A 21,440-nucleotide genomic window follows, 5' to 3' on the forward strand; every position below is an offset into this window, starting at 1 on the left:
TATATATATGCACCACTGTACAGATTTAGATAAATTTGTTAGTGTGTGGGAAAAATATGTAAAAGGTATTCATAACCACATGTCACAATAAAACATAAAGTCAAAGCCAGCAGGGGTATAACATATCAAATACCATCAAATGAGATAATTAAACTCTAATATAAGTCATAAAAAACCTTAACAAAGGCTTGTTTACTTCTGAAACTTAAATAATCAGTTAAAAAAATCATAAATAAAAAAACCTGATACCTCTTTTGTTATGATGGGTGAAGTACAAGTTCTTCATTTTAAAATGCATCTGTCATTTTGACACTTCAGTCAATAAGAAAATGAATTTGATTTAATTAAAATAAACTGTAAAATTCAGGGGTAAAATCACGGAAATAAGCATACTCCACATAAAACTGTACTATGAGTGATGCCAAGCCTAACCATGGATTCTCAAATCACCATTGCTGATGTAAAAGTGCATCAAATACATTCAAAATATTAGAACCTTCAGAAGGTGCTAATCAAGCATCTACTTGTAGGAAGGCTTTGTGAGGGGATTCCCAAGTGCCTACGGTTCACATCATAAGAGAACATATTTAGCAACAAAAACAAACAACACTGTTATTTAATCAATATTTGTTGATTGTAAACCTGCATCTTGTTGCCTGAGCTGACTGTAGATATCTGAATTATTGTATGAATGTTTGTCCTTTTCTTTAAATGCAGTGTGAACTTTTGGTTTACAATCCACCTTAATACACTGAACAGGCCTCATCGGCAAACTAAACAAAATGGAAATAGATTTTGCATAAACGGCTTTCCATTTTTCCAGTGGAGTTTCACAAACACAAGGTGCACATTAAACTGGTTTGATGGCTTATAAACACCATTTTAATATTTTCCTGTTATGCAAATTTTAAGTTTTTTTTTCCACCAACCTGTAATTAAACGTTCTGTGGTCAAACAAGAAAATCAACATCCTAACTTCCAGAGTTCTGAGACCTACATGTGCAGACACATTTAGACTTGTCTAACGTAAAATTTAACCTGAAACGATTGCGTCTCTGTTTCACTTTCTTTTTCAGGATGGAGAGTGGCAGACAAATTTTCCAGATCTCAGGAATCAAAAACCGTGACAAGAAGAAAAGTTTAATTAAGGGCATCAACAAGCTGGGTGGCAAATACCTTGGTGGCTCGGTGAGTAGAGATTCTTGTGTAGTTTAGAAAAGAATGTGACAGACTGGAAACAAAGTGGTGACGTGTCTTTCAGTCTGTCCGTCTGCAGTGATGTATCATCATTAAAAAAAATCCTTTGCATAACAAGCTGTAATGTGAAACAGTGTTGTTTCAGACAGTTTAAATTTCTTGCACCAATAATCTGACTACAGTTCTGGAGTAACTGTTGGTAGAAGCCAAATTCCAGTTTTAAGTATTTGACTGAAATTTTGTTTTTAATTCTCAGGTCAGACTTTTTCTGTCAAATCTTTTATTATAACTCATGGATAATTTATATTTAATTTACTTTTTTACACTAACTATAATATTTACTCTATGCAATATTTTATAACTTTGCAAATAAAGATTATACGGTTTACCCCATTCAAATAAAAGATGTTTTGACTGTGTTGTTCCTGAAGTTTATTGTTTTGCACCTTACACATGCTTGCATTTTAGATTTTGTTTGAAATTTGTAGTTAAATCTTTAGCTTCTGTGTGTGGGTATGTGTTGCTTACAACATTTCACTATAACTCATACTGTGTATTACTATGCATGTGACAAATGTTATTATATTAGATTTAATTCAGTAAGTAATCAATGAACCGAGTTTGACTTCTGCTGACTAAGTGTGGCAGTTCTCTACGTCATGGTGTCTCAACTGACTCCTTTGTAAACGTAATACTTTAATGTTTGCTATTTATAATCGTAATGGTTATACAACAAGCTTGCCTCTGGGTAATTGGTGTTTATTTTTATTTGTAGCTCATGTCACCTTTACTTAAAGGTGACATAAGCTGGACAAGGTAACTGGTTTACTACAAAGGTTTGAACAGGTTTAATTGCCTTTTACCGGAAAAATGTCAGCAACTATGGTTAAATTTAGTCGTAAAGCAGTTTTAATTGCTTATAGAATTGGTAATCTTGATTTGAGTGTGTGATTTTTTTGCCCCTTGATTTACAAAAAAAGTCTTAAATTTCAATTAGTAATAACATTTTATTATTTTACTCTTTTGAATGTACTTATTTTATTGCAGCTTTTTCATATTTCCCCCATGTTACTGTTGAATGAAGTGCTGAAATATTTCTGTTGCAGATATATAAGCACATCAGCACCCATCTGATAATTCCACAGGTTTTGTCCAGTGAGAAGTTTTTGGCAGCTTGTGCTGCAGGTCAGTCTTTAAAGATATTCTATTAGCATAAATTTCTAAAAAATAAAAAAATATATATACTGTTTAACTGTCACATGGTTAACACAACACTTGTCAGTGAATTCAGTCCTCTCTGGTGGTGTTTCCTTATTCCCAGGAAAGTGGGTTGTGACTCCAGACTACATCTTGGACAGTGTTAAGAATGGTTCGTGGCTGGCAGAGGGCCAGTATGAAGTGGCCATTTTCACAAGTTCTTCGGCTGCCTTCTACCCTGTCAGACAGTGGAGGGAGAAGGTGTCCAAAGGGAGAATAACGGGTGCTTTCCAAGGCTGGAGGGTTCTCCTCATGGTTCAAGAGCCCACCAGAAGAGCCATGTTCAAACGGTGGGCAGCTGCTGAAAAAATGATTCAAATCTCAAAACACTGGTGTATAAATGAAGCTGAAACCAACGTGAAAAATGTCGTATCTCTTGTCATTTGTACCCAGGCTGCTAAAAGCTGGCAGAGCAGAAGTATACAACAGTCCTCCCCCCACCTACACCTCCATCACTCATGTCATGGCAAAACCTGTTACGGAGGAATCCAGTTCCCACAATGCTCCTTGCTACCCAGTGAGCCACATAGTCCAACACCTCTTTGGGGTAGGTCACCGTGTTGGAGTCAGATTTCATTGCTCGCATTTGAATTTGAATTTCTATTCTTTTATTTTCTATTTACAAACATAAGGATGACACTTTCAAAGTCATATATACAAAGTGATAGTATGTGTCTTTTGCATATATAATAATAGTTTATTTATTTATTTATTTTCATTTAATTTGTGGCTTAACTTGACCAATATTGTCCTGAAATTGGTACCGTTTTTTGACAGAGCAACTGTATGGATATGAATTTCAACATGAATGATCAGATGGTAAAGGAAAAAACACACTTTCAAGAAGACAACTTCTTTCATTTCGAAGCCGAGCTGAAGAGCTTCGTTACCAACAAGGAGGTGTGTTTCAAAATGATTTCAAACACAATTTAACCAAGCCTTAATTGGATTTTATTTTACCTGGATAATCTTTTGTTCTTTCCAATATTTTGTGTTATTTTCTCCTTGTAGGAGCAGCCAAGACTACGCTTCCCCGAATTTCTAGGTTACCATGACCCCGATCGTCCCCACTCACAGGTGCCTGCATATCCACACCCAGCCACAGTCACCACTATACATACATCTACAAGATAACTCTGTGTTTCATCGAGCAGATCAGGTCATTCAATTTCCTTTATGTCATACATTTCAATGGAAAGTGACATCAAGAGCGTGGGCGCATCAAAACCAGGTCACTGATTTAACCACCTCTGAGAGCTTTGATTGGCAGACCTATTAACAATACTCTCCACTGTCCTGTCCATACTTTACCCAAGTGGATGTCTGTCAGATTGCTATTAGAAGTGCTCTTGTATTTCCATTCTGGACTTTCTGAGTCCATATGCTATTTGCCAATAAGCGGCGGTCAGAAATGACCCTCAGGAACTTTTGATGCCCATTCACTACTTATTCCCATTACCCTTCTGCCCTCTCTCTTTCTCTCTCGCTCTTTCTCTGTCCCTCTCTCTCTCTTCTCTTCTGTCTCTTTCAGTGCCTTCTTTCTTCCTGCTTTCCATATACTTTTTTCATTTTACCATTGTTCTGTTATTCCTCCAGGCAATAGTCGCAGACTTGAGCAACGTTGGCAGTATGATGGAGTGCGGCCTCTTCAATGAAGCCTTGGACTCAATCAGAAGCGATGCGTTTCCCGGTCTGTTGCCACCAGCGACGCACCTGATCTCCCTCCTAGAATACGCACAGCAGGTAGGACTAGAATTACCAGACTGCAGAAAGTCTCACCTGCTGCCTCCACTATAAGAGCCAGAGGGGCCGTTGTGCAGACAGATCATTGATTCCCCAACACCGTTGAATGTCTGTACTGGCTTGTATTTTAACTGTCACTGTGTGCCACAATCCTATGTGTTTATTTTCATTGGATCACTGATAAAGAGCACATATTTAGGAGAAAAGTAAAAAATTTATTTGAAAAACAAATAAATGGATGAATCTTCTGTAAAGTTTTGAAGCACCTGTTGTGTGTACATTGTACAGGGTAACACAACAGCCATTTTCCTGAGAAATTTCCATGAGGTTATGGTAAACTTGCTCCTCATCAACCCTCCGTGGTCAGCTCCCGGCCCAGTGAAGAAATATTATACCCAAGTGTTGCAGTGTCCTCAGTGCAAGGCGGGCTTGTGGCCTTTTCTAGAGACAGCCATCAGGTAATCTTCATGTCATGTGAGATTTCTTGGGAAAAAAAAGTCTCTTGGGTATTTACGTTTTTTTTATAAGTATTGAAAGGATTTTTCACATTCTGGAGTTGATGGCTGAGTCCAAATTCAGGGGATGTGTCCTTCGAAGAACCTGGCCTACCTGGTCAACGTGGGCTGACTCCTTTGTCGACCGGGAACACCGGTAGAAAGTGTTTGTGAATTTGGACAGTCTAGCCTTTAACTTTATTCCCATCCTTACGCCACAATGCATCATGGGATAGGGTGGGCTAAGAAGAAAACACTGGACCCGTCCCTCAATTCAGGGAAAAGAAGAATGCATTTGTGCATAGCTGTGACATAATTGGCCATTATATTTGGCCTTCGAAGGATGCAGCCCCAGAATTTGGACAAAGCCATTGAGTAGCTCTTGCAGCTGGGTGATGCGCAAAGTGATTTTATTAAATTTATCCCCGTGTTTGATCGCCAAAGGTACTGCCTGTCCAGCAGCGTCACCTGCCACCCTCTACCTGGACCTTCCTTACCCGCAGTCGTTCAGTTCCATTCCGACATCCTTGCTTTTTTCCTCAAGCTCTTTCAGGGGGAACTCTGCTCTATCTCCATCGGGTAACGGTTTAAATGAACTACTTTTCTTGCTTTTAAAGAAGATCTGTGGTTTGCTCTGTACTGTGAATGTCTTGAATGTGACTGTATGCACCCTCGAATTTCACTCTCAGAAACCTGGCGCTGCTCCAGCCGACGCAGGTCCCGCCCACGCCGACTTCAGGTTCATTGCTGTATGGAACCTTCTGGACCGTGTGGGAACGCTCCACGTTGTTGTCCCGTGCTGTGAAGCAGCTCACTCAGCTCATAGTGCAGGCTGCTGCCACGGTGAATGCTTTGATTTTTTCATCTGATAAAGGGGTCCACATTTATGTCTCTCATAGATTATAAGTTACTTTGTATGATCCGTAGTCTGAAGTTGTTTTTCTTTTCTTTGAAGTATTCTGCCAAGCGAGAGGAGAAACAGAAGATGTATTTGGCAGACACTCTGCTGCACCTGCTGTCCGTGGCAGTGGAGTTCTGGTGTCAGCAGCACTTCAGACTGAATCAGTGCCTGGTGGAAAAAGGCCTCAAAGACCTATCAGAACATTTTGCAGTCATTAGCCAGGGTATGCCCTAAAAACTGAACAGCACAAATGTATTACAATTATATTGTTTTTTTTCCCCCTTTTAAGTAATTTATTTTCTTTATTTTCTCCCGTAGATTTACCTCCAGCAGTTTTAGTGGAGCTGCTTGGTTGTGTTCGCTCCTCCAGGCTTAGGTTGGTGATGGCTGATGCCACATTCAGGAATCTCTGCTGCAGAAATGAGTTCACTGTGGGCGATGGACCACTTTCACTCAAAAAAATGGTGCGTGTGTGTTTTTAAAATTTTTTTTTTTTTTTTTTTACTTAACAATGTATTTTAACAGCTGAATAATTTGGTTGATTCAGTGAACTGTGCTTGATATTTAGAGTGATTCTGTTTTTTTTAATGCAGCCAAAATCAATCTTTATAGGAAATAGTATAATTTCACAGCAGAGAAAACTACTTACTTTTTGCTTTAATGTACTGTTTTGTCCCTGTTAAGTTGAGAAGTAAAAGGCCAGATATAAAGCTAATTATTATAAGAAACATAAATACTACTGTAGATGGTCTTTGTGATTGCTTATCTATTGCTCAAAAAAAATCATTTTTTCTTTTGGGGAAGCCAAGTTTATGAAAAGTAGATCATAAATCTGAAGAAATTATTGGGGTTTAGGTTTACATAACTGGTTTAAATTACATACACATGGTATAGTTTTATGATAGAACTGTAATGACTGAAGTCTGGTTTAATCAAGTGACCAAGAGTTCAGCCCGACAACCAGGAAGTGCATTTGATTTTAACAAAAGCTCCGAGGCATGGCTCCGCCTATTTGATTACGTCGTCAGTGGAGGGGTCCCTGTTCTACTGAAGCCATGCCCCTCAGACATCAAAAACCTACCCTAATGAGGATTTAAAAGTTCAGTTATGTGTTGAATTTGTTTTCAGGCATGTAGCTATTAATATAAAAATCATCAAGTTATGCGAAACAGTCACATTCAACAATCATTACAGTTCTATCGTAAGACCACACCATGTGTATGTAATTTAAATCAGTTATATAAACCTAAACCCCAATAATTTCTTCAACTCTTTGATTTAATTACACTGATATCAGTACCTGTACAGGCCTAAAGCACATTGTTTTGCATGTTTGCAACTTTGTTTAAACTCGATGCGCCATGAATAGACTTCTGATGTGGTTTGACCATCATATAATGTTGCAGCAGAGCATCTGGTTCTCTCGCCCACCCGGTCCTGCAGGGACACCTACTTCCACTTGAAGTGTAAAAGACTCTGTCTGACCTTGTGTGTGACTTCTGACAGGTGTGTTCTTACCTGCCAGCTCTGGGAGCTTTAGCGCAGCGTCCCAGTGGTGCTGGACCCACCTCACACAGCTGCACCAGTCCAGGGACCAGCAGGTCAGTTACACTCAGCCTTCTGTCAATACCTTTGTTAGTTTACATTGTGCTTTGTCAAAAGAGCCTGAAGCGCAACAAAAGAGTGTAATACATCAACTGGATGTATTTTTGACCTGATAGGGGCTCTCTCCTTTCACTGTGTTCATAAAGCACCTCTTAAAATTGTGACACTTTTAACAAAACTGTTTTCCTTAGAGAAAACGTATGGATTTTTTTTTTCTTTTTCTGAAAGCTGCATATGTCACCATATCTTCTTCAGTCTTTGTTTTCGTCTCGTCTTTGTCGGCTTCAGAGAGTCTAAAATAACAGAACTATTCAACCAGCAATTTGCTACGCCTCCTTTGTCAGGTTTCCACCCACATAGTTAGGGACAGACAGCGCTGCATGGAGCAGAACAGGTGAGCGCGAAGATATGATGAGAAGTGCAAGTGAAAAAGGAACAAAGGAGCACCTGGAGGGAGGAGAAGTGTGCGGGGGTGGGGGGGATTGGTGGTGTGAGGGGTGGGGGAGCTGGAGACAGACAAGTGGAGGTCAGCCAGAGCGTGAGGAGTTGGCATGTGATGGGTCATGCCCAGGTCTGATCTTATCAGTATGTGCTGGCTGACAGGAGGGGTGCAAAGGGAGGTTAAGCCCCTCCTCTCTCACACACACACACAATTTGTGTGGTTCGTACTTTGAGTCAACAGATAGATTTGGATATCCCATCAGGCCCTTGCTTCTTACCTTACACCCAGCCCACACTTCCCCCTCCTCACTTTTCTCGATCTATCCTTGCATACTAAATCTCTCTCTTGATGCAATCACACACACACACTCCCTCCATGCTCTCTGTGTCAGACATCTGCTGCTCCACCAGCAGGTAGTTGGCCTGGAGAGGAGCCGGAGTCACCAGGGAGCAAGTTCACGTGGAGGCTACCGGTTCACGCACTGACCAGACCTCCTCTTCCCTCCATCCTCTCTCCCCGCTCTCTCTTAAAGCTTTTCGCTTCTCGAGTTAATTTTGACACAGACACGAGCGGAACCGAATTAAACAAGGAATGGAGTCTGTGCGGATGAGATAAAGAAGTGCCAAAGGGCATGTAAAAAAATCATTTGACCCTAAAAGAAAGAACGAAACCAAAATGACAAAGCCTGTGATAAATTGAGAACAGACACCAAAAGCAAATCTTGTTTCCTCCCTTTCATGGTTGAATTCTTGATATTGTACGTAATTTCAATGAACTTGACACTCTTAATCAATTTATCTTGCACTGAAACATTTAGAAATCTGCCACACTTATTCATCTCAAAGAATGTTCGAAACCAAAGCCGTCGTGTTAAAAAAGCGTCAAATAATGTGAATATTAACCTTATAAGATAACGTGTATTTAAAGCTGAACATTTTTGAAAGCTTTAAGTTTAAATATCTCCATTGTGATGATGGTTTCAGAGGAGAATTAAATGGCCCGCAAATTGAGAGCACACAACGCAAGATGTTTGGGAGGAAAAGTCACCAGCAGGTTGTAATGTTGTGAGAAGCCAACATGACACTTTTAACTTTTGTTTGTTGACACATTAGGGGGCTCTCAGGAGGGTGTTGAGGTTATATATGAGAGAAGGCGAATGTGTTTCATCCTCTTCAACAGATGAGCTGCCGTGAGGGCACATGTCCAAGCTGCGCCGAGCTGACAGGGCGGCTGATTGAGCGACTGTTGAGACGGCCGTTTAACTCACCGACTGGCTGCGTGGCGCTGAGCGCTGTTAGCAGAAGGGAAGCTATAATTAAACTGAGGTTATCCTCCTGCCTGCTGCTTAGTAATACTCTGTGCATCTTTGCTGCTGTCATCTTGAAAAAAAAAACTAACAGCGACATCATTTGCGTTGGCTAGCTTGGACGCTAATTTGAAGAAATTCAATATATCATATGATATAGTTTAAAAATATGACAGAACCCTTTTTTTCTACATATGGTAATAATAATCATTTAAAAAAAAACAATTGGACTTCTACTTTTTCCAATTGTTTATTTTTTAGGGTTATGTATTTTATTTTTGGGGGCTTACAATGTTGATGACAGCGCAGTGCAAATTGCTTAATTTTCTTATCAATTTTAAAGTGCCTGTAACATAATTTTTTTTATAATAAACATACATTTTTTTGGAAAGATAACATTGATAACATATTGCAAAATAAATTTCATGCCGCTAAGATGAACAGTTGTTGAGATATTTGCATATGATGTAACAGGAAGTGATGTCAAAGGGGAATGTCTGCATGTGATCAGAGCGTTGTTACAACAGCTAACAGCACAGGCTGTAGAGTAGAATCTGATGTTTCTTTAGAATTTTTTGAGTCTCTCTCAAAGAGAGATGAAGAAGAGTTAAAGTTTAAATAATATTGTTTTAATAAACAAAGACCAGGGAGTTTATTTTATTAAAGAGTTCCCCCCTTTGATGTCACTTCCTGTTTCATTTTGACTGAACCAAGTTCAAAAGGAAATAGGTCAGTTATGTGACAAAATGAGTAAAAATCATGTGTATTATCATTATGGTAATTTTCTTCAGTATAAAGATGTTTTCTTTGACTTTCTGTGTTTGAAGGATAGGCATGTCACAGGGCCTTTAAAGAAAAAAAAATCATCATTAGACAACAAAGCCCATTTTCAAAGTTATTTGGACATCTTCAGAAATCTGATGTTGCCATCCCTAGTTCCAAATGTAATTTAAGAAAAAAACTATTCTATTTGTTTTTTTAATATAGTATGATTTAAAATATTAAAGATGATATGAGAGGTTAGTTGCCATGCATAGGGTTTCCTGCAATTGGACTGGGTAGTAATTACGGCTAATAATTGCTCACGATTTGTTTCTTCTGAGTCCACCACCAAGAACACACCCTGCACCAGGCCCAGAACTGCTAACTGTACCATTAACAGAATGCTGGCCTCCCCAAAATAGAGCGTTACACAAGCCAAGTAGAGTACCTCCAGCCATCGCTGCTGCCAGCGTGCGTGGACAGTCAGGGGGACATTCAGGTGAAATACTCTGTGATGAGAAATGGTGTGCCCTCATCATAGCATTACGGAGTCTCTCGCGCGTTCAAATACACCCAGAGCTTGTCTCATCTCTTCTCAGCCTTGTCCCTGCTAATAACAAGCAACGTGACAGGACGTGTGTTTCCTCCTCACTGCTGGCAGCTCCTTCCTGGCTTCTGAACAACCCAATTACCAGGGAACAAGCCTCTTCCCTGTAATACGGATGGCACTCCACTTTAATGCAACCCGCGCTCGCACACGCGCGCACGGGCGTACACACGCAAGACACCTGTCAGGCTTCGTGCAGCAGGCAGATGCTCCGTACCAACATGCAGGACTAGTGACAACCCACCGCTATTAGCATGCCACTACTTTGAAGAGGTTTCACTTTCTTTTACTAGTTATTTTCCCTAATGTGCTTTCTCACGTCGAGTTCTTCATCTCTGCGTTTAAGCTGTTAAGTGGGACTGGGGTGGGGGGGGGACTACTTTGGATACAGGAAAAGAGGATAGCAAGTGTGTATGAGCCAACACAGTGAGGGGTTTGACAGATATCATCAAATGTAAAATAAGATGATGCCACGCCACGTGGGATTAATTAGCTAAAGGCACATTTTACTGCATAACAGGTGTTTCCACTTTCCGTGTGACTTCATCTTCTGCAATTCTCAATCACTAAAACTTTGACCTTGATCAGGTGAATCAGGGATGATATCTCAGTTTTTTTAATTATTTGAAATGGGTAAGAAAAGTATTGTTTTTGTTATTGTTGTTGTTTTCCTTACGATGTTTGCTTACAATGTTTGTTGTCTTCATGCAGAAGTCAGAACGTTTTGGTGAATGAAACAAGTTCAGAAAAAGAGAACACCCTCAAAGGCTTGAACAGAGTCAATGTAGCAGGTAAGAGACACACACACGTGTGCACACAGTATGTATTTCTATCTTGTTAGGACCATTCATTGACTTCCATAAATTTCCAGTCATTTCTAAAACTAACCTGGACCCACTAATCTAAACCTTAACACCCCCAGTACGTATTTAACTCTAAACCTAACCTAAACTCAATTCACACATAAACCCGATCCTCAACCCAAAAATAGAGTTACACTAAATTAGGACTGTTTTTTGGTCCCCATAAAGACTACTGGTCTTGATAAGGTAGATTTGTATCCCAGAAACAGTCCTAAAAAAGGTAACACTTACAAGTACACAGTTTGTTTTTATATCCCCGTGGAACCATGGATTGACTTACATTCATTTTCAGGTAATTTTTATAGCCTAACCTTGACCATTTACCCTAAAATTAACCTCACAGGTACATACCTGACCCTAAAACTAACCTAAATTCAGTTCATACCTTGGTCTTAAACCCAACCCCCCACCCAGAATTAACATCCGTACCCGTGGGGACCGGGCTTTGGTTCCCACGATGTGGCAAATACGTGCCCACACACACCTGTTTAACGATACTGCCTCACATTTGCAACATTCAGACTTTTAATAAACTGATGCATGACACGAGGTCATCTTTAAAGAGGAACATGATAGCTCTGTCATCACTTTCAGTTTATTCCTGAGCAACATAATTTATGGAGATGGTGATTGATTTCCATTGGTCGTTGCTTCCAGCCTGTCAGCTTCAAAAGCTGCTTGTATGAATAAGTGGGACTGCTGTGTACCTTACTGAGTTTGGACTGTCTGTATCTTGTCTTGTCACTGTGAATATTTTTCTCTTCTAATGAAACAATTAAAATTGAAAGTTTGCAGAGTTTATCTCAGATGTTGAATGGGGTAAAGCTGCAACTTTACAGTGGCTACGCTGATGGAACTTCCTGCAATCATAGGCAGTGCACTCAGTGTGAACTCTCGAAAGTGTCAGCGCTCATATCTCCCTCCTCCACCTGATCAGAAAGGCCCTGTGCCGGTGCAAAGGAAGGGTGGAGGGTAAAGGAGAGGTACTAGAGGAGGAGAAGCTGAGGCAGGAGACTCAAAGCTGTTGGCATGTGTTGTTTTTCTACTACGTGATCTCTATACCGATGCACTCGGCATTAATTTTTGATGAACCATCGGCACAGCATCCTCCCCTCTCGCCCTCTCATCCCTTCCCCTCTCGTCCCCCTTTTCTCCCTTCTTATTTTTCTCTTACAGGCACTTTCACCCACTTGTGTAAGCTTGCTTTCTTGTGTTCCACACATCTTTGTTTTAGAGCATCTGACTTTCCTTGTGGAAACCCTTGTATCTTTGTCACGGTAGCTGAGAGGGGTTGAGGGATTTGGGAGCAACTTCTCTTTTCCAGTTTTGCATTTGCCTTTTTTTTTTTTTTTGAAGCTCGGCATAGATATCAATTTTAATGAGGCCAAATATACTGCATATAGATTGTCAAACAGGAACTGCTGAGTTTCACTGTTTAAAACGTGTTTGCATTTTGCTGCACATCATCCCTGAGATAAATTGGTAATGTCAATATTCACATGAAGTTACTCAAAGACTGAGTACATTGTTCATGAATACGGAAAGCATGCAATGAGAAATATATATATATTTTTTTATTTTATTGTGGGAACCCCTTGAAAGTCATCCTACTACTATGATAAAAAGTTCTGGGCCAATGCAACAAAAATTGAGGAAAGTTGTATTAAAAAAACACTCACACACACACTCACACACACACTCGTATCAGGTGTGACATCTCAATTACTAAGCTTTATTATTAGACCAAATGACTTTTTGACTTATTGAATCTTTTTTTCAATGTGAACTCAATGCTTTTTTAAGGCAACAGAACTTTTTAATCCCAGTATTTTTGGTTGCCTTTACGTTTGATATGAAATAATTGCATTGAGTCATAGTTGTCTCTTATCTATTAGTTTAATTAATTCCTGGAGGTACAAAGCAGTCTACAAATTTTGGAGCATTGTGTGTTTGTGTGTGCAGGTGAGTATTCACTACTATTTGGGCACAAAAATACCTACTTGTTGGGACCACAACCTACTTATGGGACATTCCTATGAAGGTAAAGGCCATTGGGTCAGGGTTATAAAAATTGTATGAATTAAGGTATGAATTCAGTTTATGTTAAGGATAGGTATGTTAGATTTTAGAGTAAGAAGTCAGGGTTAAGCTGTAGAAAAAAAGGAAGTCATTGCAATATCTCCACAAGGATACTATTACTAGACTGTGTGTGTGTGTGTGTGTGTGTGTGTGTGTGTGTGTGTGTGTGTGTGACAGATATTAGGACAGTGGAAAAACTACATTTTCCAAATACATAGTTTTGTAGTACAAAAAAAAAATCCAGGCACAAAACTGGCTTATGTGCTTTCATCTGTTAAGAAATACAAAATTATGCTTTTTAACTATTGAGCAAGTAAAATACAATATTAGGCTACAATCGTGACACATTCAGGTTTATGCATGCCCCATCTTTATTTTAGAAATTGTTGCTTTTTTTATTTAAAATATATTGAAAACACTGGGGGAAAAATATTTGTTTTGACCATTTTTATGTTGTGTTTCTTTATTATGTTGAGGTTACTTGAAAAACACTTATTTTCAGAACTAGCTGAAGATCTGTATTTTTTCATTGAAGTTTTTTTTAACATTGTTATGAAAAAGTTCTGCAGATGATTACTTAGGGATTGTAGTTCTGGAGTTTTCAGCTGTATGATTTCTTGCTGCTCAGCAGATGGAGTTTAAAGTAACATTTGTCTTGTCGGTGTAATAAAAAATTCTGTCTACTTGGGCTAAAGCGTAGAGCTTGAAAATGCATTCAACAGCAGCTGTAAAAAAATAAAAATAAAACAAAGCAAAAAGAAGAAGAAAAAAACATTTGGAGACAAAAACTGTCTCGAAATTGTGAAGTCCCTTTACACCCACAATCTGCAGCTGCGCAGGTTCCTTCACTTGTTTCGCTTCGCTATGCTTCTTTTGTTTTCTTATAGAATTGTGAAGTTCCAACATCGTACTCCTCTGATAGCTCTCAGAAAAGGATCATTTGTTTCACTGGTCATATCCAGATGTGCAGTTTGCTGACCTTCACCAATCGCTCCCTCTTCTTGAGGCTACATATTGATTTTCTGTAAAGAATGTGTGTATGACAATTTTTTTCATACTATATCACACTTCAATTTGGGAAAACAATATACCTGCAATGTGTAACACTGCTTAACAGTGACATTTATCTAAAGCAATGTAAAGATGAAATGTAACCCGAGCCACCCATTTTTATTTTAATTGTCTAAGATTATCTAGGTTTATAAAATTATATTTTCTGTTGACAAAGAAGATGTCAAGAGGATGTTTGCTGCTCTTAACCGTTGTCATTTTGGCAGAGTAAATAGTAATATTACAGGTAAATATTTCTAAATTCTGGTGTTTAAGTCTAGTCTTTTTTTTTTAGTCAGAAATGGGTAAAGCAGCAGTAATCCCCACTTTGGAATGATTCTAGTGCTTTGCTTTTAAAACCAGCGACAGTAGAAGTCTTCAAATATTTTTAAAATGGTCAAATAACTGACCACAGAATACCTCCATAACACATTCCTAGGAAATAATATTGTTGCAGGCTTCCAGCAGCTTTTTGGTCCAGGGATCAACGGGCCAAAGCAGTGCTTTACAGGACTGCAGCGTGCAGACTGAAGGATATAAAGAGCAACACATACATTTAACTTTTCTATTAAAGTGTGAAACTGGGGATTTATAGAAAAGGACATGCGGATTTATCCTTTCCGTGCTTGTAAATGCTGAGCATGCAATTACCCCTATAATAGAGGCGTTGTGTCCAAATTGGAGCCATTAAAGTGATTTAACACTGCGTGGATTGGCCCTGGCATTTGCGAGGATGTGTACACATGGGGTGTAGTGGAATGGTTGTTTAATCACAGCGTTTTAGCGCCTGGTAATAGCACAGCAGCCCACAAAGAACCCTGACATCGTACAGTTTACTCATTAAAGACTACAGTTTGGGTTTGGCTCTGGCATCTTATTGGTCACTTTTGATTTTTAATTTAAAAATATATTGGTTTGCTTCGCTAATTGACCTAGAGTTCCAAGTACTGATATTGTACAGCCACTTGGGTGTCTGCTGTGGGATGTAATGGTTACAAACTTTTTTTATTTCTAGATTTGACTTTTTAGCTTCATGTACGACAAAATATTCTGGTTATGAATAATAGGAAAAAAAAGTTTTACATCACAAAATATCAATCCAAAATAATTACAGCTGAATGATTGCATCTTCAGCCTTTTTGTGTTTTTTTGCCTCTAATTGCTTATTTAAATATGATTTTGTCACTTTTTCAGGAACATTTTACAAATTTTTTTTCACTTTTTTTAATACTTTACATATTAAACGTTGCTATCATATGTGTTTCTGGATATATGTTATTATATATGTTATTGAATTAGTAATGTTTTCCTGCAGTCTTCGGTTGATAGAGGTTTTTGCAACATTGAGATTTAAAATGTGTTAGCTGTGAATGTTGCCACAAATGTTAAGTTTTATTTTTGTATAATGTGTGTATGAACAGATATTCAAAAAAAAATCCCTCCACATTCAAATTACCGCCAGGGCCATTTAATGCATCTTTTGCACCAGCAAAAATGTTTCCCGGTAAAAAGGAATTCTTCAAAATGTATAGGATCCAGGAATCTCAATATTATACCAGCATGCTTTGAAATGCAGGAAACCCTTTTACTTTCACTGTCACCGCTTCTTCTTTCATATCCTATTTATTCCTCCTCCACCTTTTTTTTCCCACCCCAGTCTTTGCTCTATGTGCGTCTGAGCGGTGCCCCTGTACAGCCACGGCATCCTGGGGAGAACCAGTAAAGCATTTATTACAGGCTTTGCAGGTCTGTATTATACTTGCAAGCGCAGAGCCACTCATGCTTGGCCTTTAACTTCCCTCTGAAGTTCAGCCATACATAAAAAGACGGGGGGCTCTGGGCCTCTAAAAGATTCCTGATTTTATGTTGTATTGAATAAAGTAAGGGCTGCAGTGAACAAGAGAAGGAAAATTGGAAGAAAACTTTGTTTAAAAATGTTAATGGAATCTTTAGAGTTTTAGTTCCTCTTCTTTTTTATTTTATTTTTTATTTTTTGCTAGTAGTTTGCTGAATAAATACCACGTGGTGAAAATGCCCAGCAGAGCTTTTGAACCCAAACTCTGTGAAGAATCCTTCCAGAGTTTTTGTGTCTGGGCTTCCTACCATAACTTCCTCTCAAGTGAGATTTTAGGGATGAGCGAACAGGAAGCGAAACAGTTTACTCACCACTGCATTTATTCACTCTGCTTCTGCCCTTTATAGCAACTTAGTTGGGCAAAGGGGGTGTACGCTGAAAAATCTGTGTAAACGATATAAAAGAGCGAAGAAAATGAACCCAACTTTTCATCGGTAATGTGGTTTTTTTTCTCATTTATTTTAATCCCCGCCTGAAGATTACCCCCCTTTCTCATCACTCCTTAAATCGCATCCTCATTGGTGGGTCACACTTTTTTTTAGGTCAGATTTTTGTGTGTGTGTGTTTGGGGACATTTTGGTGGTCTTTTATTGGTGTCTATATCAAACGGAGGGGACAATGGGATGGATTTCAGTCACACCCTAATTTGCGATTTCTCTCTTCTCTTCTACCTCTTTTCGCTTTCCGGTGGGTTTGTCCGTTGTGTGTCTGTGCGTGTGTGTGTCCTGGCTGAAGGAGAAACACTCCTCCACAGAGCTTGCAAGAGGAACCAAGTGGAAACGGTGCTCCAGATCCTGGCACTTCCTGGCACAGACATCAATGTTAAAGGTAAGGCTTTCTTGCGTTCTCGTTTTCCTGTAACCTCGGTCTTGTTCGTTCTCTCGCTGCGCTCCCGTTCGCTCCTGGGTTTCGAAGAGCGGTTAACACCGGAGGGGGCTGGAAATAGAAGTGCGGGTGCGTCATCACTGAGGTTAACCTTTCTCGAAAATGTGAAGGGTGTGTCTAGAAAGAAAGCAGGGTGGCTCTGAGGTCTCTGATTTATAGATTTCTAGTCATTTTGCGGACTGAATGTAACACCTTTTGATATTTTATGGGCATATTTCCTTTGTTTCTTTAGGTCAAAAATAATTACTCGCCTTTCTTTAATGGAAAGATGCTGTTTTAAAGGTTTCTCTCATATAATAATCAGCATTTAAAATTGCTTAAATTGGTGTCTCAGCAGGAGGCTGATCAAGAGGAAGAATAGATAAAACTGTAAAATTTCGGTTTTCACTTTGCGGTTTGCTCCAAAAATATGACCTGTGATAATTAAGATAAAACCCAGTAGTCTGACAAGTCTTTTTTCTATCTAAGAAGATTATCTTGACAAATGATTAAAAGTTGGGGCGTCTATTTTAACCGTTCTTGGAAGTATGCATTCTTTTCCTTTTTGATATTGTGTATCGTGTAATTTAATGTTAGTGTCCTATTCAGAACATCTAAATAACAGTTTTAAACTTAAAACAGATTCATTATTTGTTATTAGTTTTAGCACCCTCATCTCAACTATTCTATTTTTTTATTCTATTGTATTTTTTCAGGGCAAAATAGTAAAAGAGTATCACATTTTTAAGCTCTACTGGGCAAAAGCTTAAGTTATTCATTTGGCTTTTAACGATTTGCAGTTTTTTTTGCTAATTTTCTATATGTGTTGTCAAGAATAGTTGGTAATTTTTAGAACTAGCCAATTACTTTAGCAAGGTATGAGGAAGGTAACCTGTCAATATCTTGTGCCTTCATTATGAGACTTGTTCCATTAGCAGTCTCAAGGAAGTCTCAATATATATATATATATATATATTTTTTTTCTTCTTTTTTAAATATATTAATTGTTAAAATGTTTCTTTTTATGTGGGTTTACAATGTAGACCATGCAGGTTGGACGCCTCTCCATGAAGCATGTAATCATGGCAGCACAGACTGTGTGAAAGCTTTGCTCCGTCACCGCCCCGCCCCCGTCCTCAACGGCCAGGTTGGTGGAGTGAGTCCTCTTTATGATGCTCTGCTGAACGGCCACATGGACATAGCTAAAATGCTACTGGAACACGCAGGTGAGTCATCTCCACGATATACACTTGCAACAATTTTTGCGAACGCTAACTTTTTTTCTGTTTCACAATATGCTTTGAGAAACAGAATGTTGTAATAGATGAGTAAGAAAAAATATAAATGAGTGTTGTTCAAACTTCAGCAGATGAGATGGGAGAGACTGCGCATGCAACTGTTGCCCAGTTTCTTCATCAGTCTAAGGTGTGCAACTCCTTCAGAGTGGTCAAAGGTGCTTTGGTGGGCTCTGTCACTATTCTACTTTTTGCATGGTCACTTCATATAAAAATCTGGAAATCCAATCAGAAGTCAAGATTTCATTCTGAATTTCCCTTCTGGTGTTTGTGATTGATTCATGTACAGTTTAGTCATGTCTTGTCATTTTTGTTGGTCCTTGTATATCTGGTATTCACAGTTACCTGCAGTGTCTCAGGAACCTTGAACTGTCCAAGATACATAGATGTATTACTTGTGCCCAGAGGATAGTTGCCGTCTTCCATAGTGTAAGAACAAAAGACTATAAATACCGTCTTCATCTGTCTAAACTTCCTGTTTGTCTTCATCAAAAAGCTCAACACCACAGTGTCCATCTAAACGGATTACATCGCCTCTGAAGATGTCTTCTTCGGCTAATATCTTTATGACAAGATTAGGGGAGTCAGGATGGGTCGCTGGTAAAACTGACATGAGTTTTATTTTTAGTTTTTTGCAGAAATGCGTCACAACAGCAGTGGTTTGCATGTCTTCATGCAGTGTGAGCTCAGGGGGGGTTGAAGTGAGCGTGATGGGTGTCGGTGCTCAGGAGAAGGTGGCGTTGCTGGTTGTACAGCAGCAGGTGTAACAGAAAGTGTGTGTGTATGTGTTTTAAAGTATGTGAGGAGAGCCAGTTTTTTTTTTTCCTGGCAATGAACAAGTCTCTGACGTATCATACCTCTTTCTCAGCACACTTCTCAGTTTGACTAATTATAGTTAATTTGATTCGACTTTCCCATTAACACATGTACATATTCTGTCCTCAAAAAATAAATTAGTCTGGGATTGTTTGGTCCCGGAGAGGAAACAAAAGAGTGCTCTCGTTTTTTTTCTTTCTTTCTTTTTCAGCCTTTCCTGAGTAAGAGAGAGCAAACTTAAAGAGGTCAAATGAAGCAGCTTCCTGTATGTGTAAAATTAGAGGAGAGAGATCAGCAGACGTCTGACTGACTGTCTAGGCCAGGTTTTCTTGTTGGACCAAACAAAACAATGGGAATGAGAATTCAGTCACTTTGAAACACCCTTTGGGCTTGTTACATTATTCTCCTCCTTCATTCATTCTCTACTGACTGTTTGCTTTTTCCTCCCACCTTGATGACGGCTCAGCTGAAGGCTACAGCGGGGAGTTGGCGAGGAGGTGGTCCTCTTGACTCCAGGCTACGCTGGCTTTCACGCTCTCTTTTCCATGATCTTCATTTGGTTGCCATGGACACCATCGATAAGCCCAGACATTTTTTCCCCCTTCATTTTCAGAACTTCAGGTCCAGACTGTTAAATGTGGAAAGTTTTAGCTTCAGGCGAGAGATCATGCTTAGTTACCATCTTTACATTGTTGCTCACTCCAGTTTTTTTTTTCTCCTATTCATCCCGCATTTTTGTGCTTGTGGCTGCATTTCCAACACTCATACATCAGACTCCCTTTAAAAAAAAATGTTTTGGCCAGGTAGACTTGCTGCACACTCCCGTGGTAAGAAACCAGGCTAGTGGGCCAGATGCATTTTCATTCCTCCGTCTCCTTATTTATTATATTCCTTTGTGTTTTGCTCTTGCGAGTGCCAGCTGCATTTCCTGAAACAATATTTTTCATTGAGGGCATTCACTCCGTTGTCCTAGTTGTTTCTAGCAGACAGGCCGAACCTAGCTGCCAAGGTTTTGGTAGGCCAGAGAGGGCAACGCTGACACTGGCACACCAACAAAGCCTTTAGTCGGGAGTGATCTCACCCCTTTGTAAGCCTGTCTGTCTGCTTGATGGCCTGTGCTCTGTATGTGTTTATGGCTGCATTTCTACGGGTAAATAGCATGAGCAGGGTGTGTGGAATGGATAGATCCTACCCCCATTACCTCAGTCCCTCCAGGCTTTATGAAGCTGGCAATGAAAGGATGCCATGGCTGAGGGCAAGGCTGACTTGGCTCCCCCACCCCCCTCCTTCTGTTGCCCAAGGCCGCCCCACATGACCCCCTGTCTATGTGCTTGGCTTGTTTTAATACTTAAATCTGAAGTGTCCTTGGCTATATGTTGTGGTGTGTGCATGCACAATTTTCCTATTTTACAAATGCTGTAATGAGCTGGTTTGCATACCTATCTGCAACAGTCTGCTGGCACTCCCTTGCACCTCCTTTTTTTGTCTCAGCTGGTAGAAATGTTTCAGTTTTGCAGGGTGGCCATGGCAGCCGGTACCCCCCTGATTGGAGTGGAAAATGACCCAGAGCCTTTAGCTGTGAAAAGAAGCAGACCTGGCACACAGAGGAGGTGTGTCTCAGTTAGCAAAGGGGGTGGAGAAATAAAGAAAAGGGGCCTTTTAAATTGTCACCACCCAGGCTCGTGACTGCAATCAATGATGCTGTCCTCCACTCACCATTCTAGTCCACCTCAAGCTTGAAACACGTACCATTTCATTTTGATCCTCCAAAGCAAAATATAGTTGGAGCTGGAAAAAATAGTTTGGGTTTAAGTGCTTTTCTTTAATGAACTGCCACATTTCTTTAAACTGGATCAGTATCAGAGAAGGCAGAGTTGTAAAGTAACTAAGTGCAAATACTTTACTGTACTTAAGTAGAAATTTTGACTATCTGTACTTTACTTGAATAATTATGTTTCAGCCTATTTTTTACTTCTACTTCTTGCATTTTTACACAGTTATCTGTATTTTCTACTCATTACATTTTTAAAAAAGGTAAGAAGTAGAAAGTTGTTACTCCTATTCCATTATGGCTCATTGTTATTAAAAATATTATCCTGATAAACTGCGCCTCCTGAATAGAGTGAATTTAATTGTGGTTGAATGAGAAGTACACATTTAAACCATTCTGATACTGTATTAGTTTGTACACAACCCATCACAGCTGCAAATGACACGAATCATGTCATACTCCAGCAGGACATAGCATACATAGATACAGTATTACTGTAGCCTAGTATAAAGATGTCTGCACTATATATATAT

General features: G+C 39.4%; 1 protein-coding gene across 1 annotated transcript in view; it reads left to right on the plus strand.

The window, feature by feature from the left end:
* slf1 (SMC5-SMC6 complex localization factor 1) overlaps window positions 1–21,440 on the plus strand; it is a 36,770-nt gene that overhangs the window by 1,793 nt on the left and 13,537 nt on the right. Inside the window, exons 2-17 of the mRNA XM_014012524.1 lie at window positions 1,077–1,188; window positions 2,304–2,382; window positions 2,519–2,744; window positions 2,848–3,001; window positions 3,232–3,354; window positions 3,466–3,531; window positions 4,051–4,197; window positions 4,486–4,655; window positions 5,136–5,270; window positions 5,381–5,534; window positions 5,647–5,815; window positions 5,911–6,056; window positions 7,099–7,193; window positions 11,026–11,105; window positions 16,897–16,989; window positions 18,069–18,251. Of these exons, the coding sequence (XP_013867978.1) occupies window positions 1,078–1,188; window positions 2,304–2,382; window positions 2,519–2,744; window positions 2,848–3,001; window positions 3,232–3,354; window positions 3,466–3,531; window positions 4,051–4,197; window positions 4,486–4,655; window positions 5,136–5,270; window positions 5,381–5,534; window positions 5,647–5,815; window positions 5,911–6,056; window positions 7,099–7,193; window positions 11,026–11,105; window positions 16,897–16,989; window positions 18,069–18,251 (2,131 nt within the window). The 5' untranslated portion in view covers window position 1,077. The remainder of the gene's footprint in view (window positions 1–1,076; window positions 1,189–2,303; window positions 2,383–2,518; window positions 2,745–2,847; window positions 3,002–3,231; window positions 3,355–3,465; window positions 3,532–4,050; window positions 4,198–4,485; window positions 4,656–5,135; window positions 5,271–5,380; window positions 5,535–5,646; window positions 5,816–5,910; window positions 6,057–7,098; window positions 7,194–11,025; window positions 11,106–16,896; window positions 16,990–18,068; window positions 18,252–21,440) is intronic.

Source organism: Austrofundulus limnaeus, unplaced genomic scaffold (assembly GCF_001266775.1).
Source record: "Austrofundulus limnaeus strain Quisiro unplaced genomic scaffold, Austrofundulus_limnaeus-1.0 Scaffold92, whole genome shotgun sequence".
In the NCBI taxonomy this organism is placed as follows: Eukaryota; Metazoa; Chordata; class Actinopteri; order Cyprinodontiformes; family Rivulidae; genus Austrofundulus; species Austrofundulus limnaeus.